General features: G+C 34.5%; 1 protein-coding gene across 1 annotated transcript; it reads left to right on the top strand.

The window, feature by feature from the left end:
- The first annotated feature begins 457 nt into the window (after positions 1–457).
- LOC132197541 (serine-rich adhesin for platelets-like) lies at positions 458–3,290 on the top strand. The gene is made up of 14 exons (XM_059620885.1): positions 458–496; positions 1,077–1,128; positions 1,198–1,483; positions 1,546–1,574; positions 1,631–1,705; positions 1,764–2,105; positions 2,162–2,184; positions 2,239–2,347; positions 2,397–2,541; positions 2,595–2,692; positions 2,742–2,773; positions 2,822–2,930; positions 2,997–3,144; positions 3,195–3,290. Exons 1-14 carry the CDS (start codon positions 473–475, stop codon positions 3,265–3,267), a joined length of 1,545 nt encoding a protein of 514 aa, XP_059476868.1. The 5' UTR covers positions 458–472; the 3' UTR covers positions 3,268–3,290.
- Positions 3,291–8,896: the final 5,606 nt, after the last annotated feature.

Genomic DNA, 8,896 nt, shown 5'->3' with positions numbered 1-8,896 from the left:
TAAACAGATATTCTTCAGATTTCAAAAATAATATTCTTAAATATTTAATTATTAAAAGAAAGGTAATTAATTGTTCCATGAAAGATTGAACTTAAACATTTCTTTTCATTTGAACAAATATCGAAAAAAATTAATCTAATTTAGTTCAAAAATAGAACAATAGATGAAAATTTGGTATGGACAAATTATGTATTAACACAGAGCAAAAATATAATCATTTTATAAAAAATATACAAAATTCAGTATGGACATCATGAATAAAAAAGGTGGTTTCCCCCTTGCAATTTGCTGCAAAATCATTATATCTGATGTATTAAAAAATCATCGAGTCCCTTCATTGTGAAGTGCATTTATTATGCTCGCACGTCATGCACTAATGATAGACGTCACTTCTGGTGGGAATCCTCAAAGAATTTTTAGAGTACTTTCTATCAGAAAAGCCCTGATTCACAGCACATTGAACAGTGACGGAATGATAATTTTTTCAGCGCAATGGGTGAGAAAATAATAGAATTTGTTAGCTAAACTAGAAAAGTGATGAAAAAGTTGAATAAGTTTTTATTAACTTTGCTTTGAAACTTTAATAACAATGAGGAAAGTAGATCTTTCATGATTCTATGTGAAGCTAATAATTTCTTTCAATTAATCGTACTATTTTGGTACTTTTCTGGACCACTTTGCAACTTTTTTATGGACTAGATTACATAAAATATAATTTTTAAATAAATTTAAATTTTCACCATTGAAACATTTTGACGATAGTTTTGGAAAATTTTCAAACATTTCAATAAAGTTTGGCAAGCATATAATTTTTAGTTGATTTGGGTGTCAAAATCAGTCCCATTGTAAATTTTAAAACAGAAATCAAATAAATATCAATTATCATCCATATTAATTTTATTTTAAGTTTTTCAAGTTGAAACCAAATTTTTTCATTGAAACGTGGTTTTTTGCTAAAGACAATTTTCTTGGAGCTTTTTCAACTAAAAGTTCAGACTAAAATGTCACCTCTTTTAAAAGGAATAATCTTTTAACATTTAAATTTTAAATAATTATATAATATATTTAAAATGCAGTTTACTGTTGTCGTGCTATGTGCCTTGTCAGAGTTCGTGGGAGACTTTCATGGTTTACATCAGCTTTTTCTTATTTATCTTATAATAAAATTAAATCCATTTTTTCATGCTGTCACTGAAGCTCAATCTGTTGTTGCTCAGAAGAGCAACGTTATTTTGAAGAAATACAACTCTGCTTATGTGCTCAGTATAGTAAGGCGCAGATCAAGAATTATTAAATATTGTGCTGAACAAAATACTCACACTGCCGCCGCCTCAATAACAAGCTTTGTAACCGAATTGACTGGCGTGGAGGCCACGACTGGAACCACGCAAAATGCTTCAAGTAGTCAAAGCTTAGTGGCAAACACACAATTATTGACAGACGCATCAACTAATAGTGAAGTTATTGGAAGCACCGAAAGTTCGTAAGTTGAACGCAATAACTAATAATGCTTGAATTGATGATTTAAAAAAATATAATAAATAGCACCGGAATTTCTTATGATACGGCAACAGGTTTGTAAATTTATAATTAAATTTCAGACCAAATAGCATAAAAAACATTTCATAAGGCCTAACTGAAACAAGTTCAATAAGCTCCAGTAGTGAAAAAGGATCAACTTCAGTCGATACTTCATTAGGAAATAGTAAATTTGGTGAAGAACTCGGAATGTTTTTTATTACAAATAGCCCTATAATGTACAGCTCAAACTTCTTCTGGAAGCTTCGGACAAACTCCTGCAGTGACAACAGAAAGTACTACTGCAGCCACCACTTCACTAGCTGTTGACACCACCACGGTTTCGCAATCAGGATCAAAATCAAGCACTATTGAAAGTTCATCTAGTGCACCTATTTCCACCACTTTGGCTTTGGAAACTTCAAATTCATCTGCTACTTCTACTTTATCCACCACTTCTACCTCCCAAAGTACGTCTGCAACCATGGTGAAACCTGCATCCACCACTTCTACAACAACCACAATCTCAACTTCCAAAAGTACTTCCGCAACTACAACCACAGTTGCACCTACTTGTCCTAATGGGGGTATAAAATTGCAAAAAACACCGCATTGCCATATAATTCGATTTCATTATTTTCAGTTTACAAATTATCAACGGCGCTGGTATGAATTTCTTTTTGTTTTATACACAAGCGAGTCTAATTTTCTTATGATAAGACAACGTGGGAAAGTGCAAGACTTGACTGCAACAGGATGGGCCAAGATTTGGTTGTTCTGAAAACCCAGTCAGACTACGATCGTTTTATGGCATGTGTGCGAAGTCAAAGTATTTTTCAATCTTGCCTATAGATAAAAAAGAGATTTAAAAAAAATAGACAGGTTGGAGCACCAATTCTGGATTGGTTTGAATTCGATCAACAAAACGGAATTCAAATGGGTCAATGATGTGGCCCCGAGCTACACTTCGTGGGACAAGAGCTACCCCAGTGGAGCTTCAAAGGAATATTGCGTCTTAATGGCGTAATTAAGTTTTTTTTTTATCAAACATTGTTTATTAACGTTGACGTGTTAAGTACTGGAAAGTGGCAGAATAAAAGATGCACCGACGTAAGATATTTTGCATGCGAAACTTCAACCACTATTACAACTACGTCCAAAAGCTGTCCTGCTAGTAAAGCTTAAAAATAGATGCATCAATTATTTTTAATGCTCAAATTTAGCAAGTTCCACTTACAGACTAACAAAAGATGTGGTAAATAATTTTTTTTTTTTTATTCCAGAATATAAAAAAATTTATTAGCAAACAAGGCAAGGTGCGATTGCGGAATGTAATAAACTTGGAATGGAACTCGTCAGCTCTGAAACACCTGAGGAAGATGCTTGTGTGAGGGCATTAATTAAAAAATCGGGTGCGAAATTTCAAATTTATTTTGAATGTCCTCAGTACAATAAGGTTTATTAATTTTATATTTTAGGTCTTGAACCAAGCTACGTATGGATGTCTCTCAACTGCATAAATGAAAAATTTTATGACCATTGGGGCAACGGGGTAAACGTGAGCTACAAAGGTTGGGGAAGTGGACAACCATCGCAATACCCTAGAGAGCGCTGCGGAATATATTTGTAAGAAATTTATTTTGAAAGCATGATATTATTTTACAGGATATTCACAGGAAAAATGCTTGGTATGATTTGTCATGTGGAAATAAAGCCTACTACGTGTGTGAAGGATCTTCATTTAATTGATAAGGCTACAAAAAATTTAAAAGCCTGAAAAAAGAAAATACAATAAAAAATTAGATTCTGGTAGTACTTCTGAATTTTTCATTGCGAGATTCATTTTATAATAAATAATTTAACAGGACAACATTAAATTACGTTTTTCATATTTGAAACTTTTGTGCTAGAAGCCTATAAATTATTGATCTTTCACTAAAACCATTAAACGAGAGGTGTCAACTTTTACATTTTTCTTTCCCCTTATTCAGCGATGCGATGACATTTATTTCGTTAAAGACGATAGCAGAGCAATTTCGAGAGACTTTTCTGCTTGGTGGTATGGAAATCACATTTTTCCTATTCATTTGTCGTCGCTCTCTGGCAAACCTCATCTGAATGCTAATATGAAAAAGAGGAGCAGAGAGTCGTAGAAGAAAAAACAAAAGGACAGAATCAAAAAGCGGTTAAAAAAGTTCGACCATTTTTTACTTGATGAGACTCATGAATTTTTATTGCCCCTCGTTCGTTCTCCCTTTCCTTTCTGTTCCAAAAATGATGTCGTGCAAACCAAACTAATCAAGTTTTTTGTTTGCTAAAGCGATATAATTTATTTTAATCATTATACATATTTTAAGAACCATTAATTTTTTTTTTGTCATTAGGAATGCGCACGCGTCCCACAATCGAAACTTTTAGCTCCCGGCTGGAAATATATATCACAACGCAATGCAAACCACCCTTTCGGCATGCAAATGAGTCATGCAAGTGAGAGTTTATCATTTGATGATGATTTATTGCCGAAGCAGGAATGCAAGGAATGCCTTTGCTTTCATTTGCAACGCAGTTGCTGCGAATTGAGTGAGTATGCTGAATGCCCCACTGGCGAATTGTTATTACCTGATTTTCCGCGTGCGTTTGAAATTCGGCTGTTATTTGTTGCATTGGCAGATATGAAAGAGCGGGATGAATTCCAACTCTGGCACTCGCCAAAAATATTTCTGTCATCCTAAACAAATTTAATTTTCGGCTAATTTTAAATGTGATTAAAACCTACATCAAATTTTACAAATTTTATATATGTAAGTGGGCTTAATTATAGTTGAAATTTGCAAAACTTTATTTAATTTACTGATAAATGGGTCATTTAATTTTTGCTTCATTCATTTAGTACTTTCTCTTTCAATATTTCAGACTTGATATAAAATTATTTTTTATATTTCGTAACAAATCTAGGGGGTGAATTACAAGATAAAAATTATATTAAAAGTATAGTATGATAACAATAGTTCTAAAAAATTGAAGATCGTTTTCTATATCATATTTTAAACACCAACACCATATTTATTCTCAGAATTAGCTCAAGAGTTTGCCATTAGTCAGAGTCAATATCAGGAGGTTCAAGTTGGGTGGGCCGAATTTATCTTGCAAAAGTATCACTGGTTTTTTTACTCCTTCCCACCCAGCATCTTTTCTCCTTCTTTTGCTGTTAGAAGAATCTACGTGGTACAAAAGCATAAAACAAACAACAAAAAATAAAAATGCTTTCATTCCGCACACTTTGCAGATTGCGCGCTCGAGATTGCTCTGAAGACAAATTACCGCGGAATTATCTTTCTATTAAATGGGAAAAGTCTGGCTCGTCTCGTTTACGTAACTCCATGGCTAAATTGCTGGAAATCACGCGCGGCCCTTTGTGCAATACCTGCTGCTTTTCCCATTACATACATATTTCCTCTCTGCCTTTTGCGAGAGAGGAGAGATGTATTTTTCTTCTGCCCATTATGTACTGCCGAGGCCGCAATCAAGCGAAATTGCCAATCGACACTCTTTATACATGATTGTTCCGAGCGACGAGTAATTTAAGAATGGCTACGTACGTGAGTCTGTTGGCAGAAGAGCTGGCCGTTTGTTTTATGTGGTGATAATTATTGTTCTCCGGCCAGGGGTTCTCAGCAATGGGCGGATTATTACTTCATTATTTCAGTGATGTATGCATCAAAATTACTTGCACAGCGTTTAATGAGTGCAAACGTTTAACTCTGCATCAAACAAACAACAAGCTGATGAGAGCTGCAATGTTTTTGCTGTGTTTAATCTAACAATAAGCAAAAAGATTAGCACTAACTCTTCACTAAAGAATGGTGAACCTATAATGTAAGGTCAAGCAAATAACTTGGTTGAAGTATGAAATTTTAATTGTCAAAATTAAGAAAAAAAAATGTTTCCAAATTATTATTATTTTATAAGAAAATTTTTTTATCTTTTCTTTGCTTTGAAGATAACAATTTTTGTGACCTTAAAATCTTTTTTTTAAATTAATAATATTTAATTATTATTGTTATTGCTTATAGTCCACAATTTTTAACATTTGTTCAGTGCTATTTTAATTCAAACACAATATTTCGCAATTAATTGGTTATATATTTTTTTAAATAATAATAATACTTTAATTCAAAGGGCGATGAAGACCTGTCTTGATTGTAAAATTAAAGAAAACAGTACCAGAAAATAATAGCGAGACATTGTATTATCAAATGTCCATTATCGCTTCCATTTTTCACATATCTTTCTCTTTCAGAATAAATTTATTTTTGCTCGTGCATGCAATAATTAGTTACAGCATCAGGTGGAAAGTTGACTGTCGTTGATACGCGCGACATATTTGCGCAAACCTCAATTTGCAAAGTCTACAAACTGGGCAAGCAGGGGTCACGCAGTTGATACATCACATACACACGGATTGGATATTTGCCCTTGCTTCCACAAAATCATTTGCATTCAACACGCGTGTAAATAATGAGGGTGGTGGATTTTGATTTGCGAAATTTAAATCTTCTCTTGCTTGATCAGGTGGATACACAAAATCCCTAACAAATATAAAATCTAAAAAGTTAAAAAATATAAATCATACTCAATTTTAAATTTCCAATATTATTTATGTTTAGATCGCATAAAAATTGAGTATTTGGTTCATTCTATTATTTGTCATTTGAAAATTCTAATTCGCGATTTCAGATAAACAACCCTGAAGTGTATATTCAAAATACCTGCCAACCGCTGAACAGGTCATTTAAAAAAGTTGTCAGCTTGGTGTCCAGTATATGTTGACTTATTATTGTGTTCGGCTGTCGGTGCCGGAATTATTAGCTTTAAAACGCATTTGACGCGAAAGGGAGACGGAGGGAGAGCAAAATGCAAAACACATAAAAATTGTGCCCGCTTCAAAAGCGGTCGGCCTATTTAATATTCATGACATTTCGATCAGCAGCCGCAAATCCAACAAGCGGTGGCGCTGAACGAAAAATAAAATTGAGTCGCGTATTTTGCATTTAAAATAAAGATAAATTTGTTTCGCGTGCATTTCATTTTGTGCATCGCAGCACCGCGCAGCCGGCAGCAGGTTTGCATCTGACAAGCGAGGCTCCACCCTCGTTGTCGAAGGGCACACGCTTCATTTGAATGAATTGAATGCCGTTTTTTATTTATTTTTCCATCATCGATAAAATAAAAAATGATGCAAAGAGCTGACGCAGAACATTTCCCTTGTGGCAATTGACAGTTTAAATTGATTTTTAAAATGGACTCAATAAAAATAAAATAAAATTGAGCGGAGAGAAATTGTAACAAAAAGCATTTCTGTGTTTATTATTTGTAAGTTTCTAAACACAAATTTTTAATTATTTTACAATTGTCATAATAATTTTGATTCTCTGACCAACCACATTATTTTGCAGCCTATTTAGTGGCACGATATTGTGCATGTTGAGGAGAGTTCAAAAGCGATTTAGCCATTAATGCACGTGTGGGCAGGCAGTGAAGTATGACTTGATGAATGTGTGCCCGCTGCTGCTGGAATATATATCGCACTCTCGATCATCGCATCCATCGAACGAACGGCGCACGCCGCCGTTAATATACATACGTGGCGAATGAATGAGAGAGAGAGAAGCTGTAATTGCATATTCTGCATGGTCGGTGGACGCGCCCGCCGCCGCCGCCGAACCCTTGCTTCTTTTCAGCTGCTGCGGCTGCTGTGCAAAGCGGCCTTTATTACAAGATAACGCCCCAGATAAATCGAGCAGGAGAGAGTGATGACATTAATGCAACCGTTTGCGCAAATATTACGCAAAACATTTGCTGATAAACGAACTACGTGTGTAACATATTGTCCCGCCGGTTTTGGATGGGGTTGAATTTATTAGGTGCCAATCAAACGCCTGCTGACGAACAAAAAAAAATATGGAAAATCGCTCAAGCGAGACAAATTTTTTAGCGCATATCCAATCAAGCCTGATCATCAGAAATATAAAAACTATCTCGCAGCATTATTATTTTTATTCATTACCAGTTTGACTTAATTTTCCAATCTATACTCAATTCCGTTGGTTTCAGATAGTTTTCTCAAATTTTATCTCTTTTCAAATACCATTATTTGCCTATAGAGAAGCTTTATAAATTAACAATTAAAGTATTCAAAAGAGAAAAATGTAGATTGTACTTTTATTCTCATCTCAATCTACATGAAAAGAGTATTTTTTTATTTTTCTTTTTTAAAACAATGAAAATTTAATTTCACACAACTACCTCTATCATACGACTAACTTCTAATTGTAAGTTCACTAAAACATTGTTAAGCACCATGCCGATTTATTAATAATATGTATTGATCATTATGTATAAAAATAAAACAAACTGTAAAATATAAAATACAATAAAAACATAGGCATTAACCGCATTAATTGTTAAATAATGTATTTAATAAAATATTATATTAAATTTCAAATGTATGAAAATAATAATAAAAATTTATCATTTTCTTCTCAAATTAAATCATTAAAGTTTTATGTTAAGTTCAATATAAAAGATAATAAAAAAGGCTTTAAACAACGTATTTGTTTGAACCTAGATTGAGCCCCTTTAACCTCCAAAAGCGAAATACGTGATTGAGAATATAAAATAATTATGTTCAAAACATAGCAAGGCTCCGACAGCAGACGAGAATATGAGTCAGTCATGATTGAGGCGCAGTCAGTCATCCGAGTAGAGAGAATTGTTTCGTCAGTTTTCGGCCCCAGCATTTATTTGGGTGTGATTTTATCAGAACTCACGAGAATAAAACAAACGCGCCTCGAATCAAAAGCTACAATTACCATTTTGACCCTCCTGAGCATCTCCTTCTTCTCCTTTTCTCGTTTCAAATCTCTTCCTTCTTGGTTATTTGCGAGAGACGAGAAGCGTGTTATTTTCTCCGCTCCTCCGCTCAAGGGGTTGTGCCGGTGTTTATTTTAAAGGGTGCGAAAAGCGGGGGTGGCGCACGAGTTGCAATTGGATTTGCAATAATTGATTCAGAGACATCGCCCCCGGCCGGATTAAATTTGACTGTTTTTGACTCTCGGGCGCGTTCAACTCGCTTTAAGTCGGTTCTTGTGCGAGATCACGAAATTGAAACATTAGCAAAGTGAGAGTCAAATCTCATTTTGGGCCATCTTACGTGCGGAGGCGGCTTCTTTTGGCGAGAGAGAAAGACACAGAGCCGCCCTGCTTTTAATTCTAAACATCAATGCTCGTTAGGGGAGGAAACTTCACGGTATCTAAATGAGGGAGAAATTCAAAATTCACATGCCCTCGAGAGAGAGGATTCTATTTTAAATCTCCA

Source organism: Neocloeon triangulifer, unplaced genomic scaffold, assembly GCF_031216515.1.
Source record: "Neocloeon triangulifer isolate White Clay Creek 2 clone unplaced genomic scaffold, ASM3121651v1 ptg000012l, whole genome shotgun sequence".
Taxonomy (NCBI): domain Eukaryota; kingdom Metazoa; phylum Arthropoda; class Insecta; order Ephemeroptera; family Baetidae; genus Neocloeon; species Neocloeon triangulifer.
The sequence above is the reverse complement of the archived record's forward strand: the minus strand, read 5'-3'. Positions and strand labels throughout refer to the sequence as shown.

Bases quoted from the DNA above. Each gene is read 5' to 3' on its own strand.
- LOC132197541 (XM_059620885.1), top strand. From the start codon at position 473: ATGATAATTTTTTCAGCGCAATGG. The intron at 2,106-2,161 runs GTATAAAATTGC...CATTATTTTCAG, and splicing joins ACCTACTTGTCCTAATGGGG to TTTACAAATTATCAACGGCG. The intron at 3,145-3,194 runs GTAAGAAATTTA...GGATATTCACAG, and splicing joins GAGCGCTGCGGAATATATTT to GAAAAATGCTTGGTATGATT.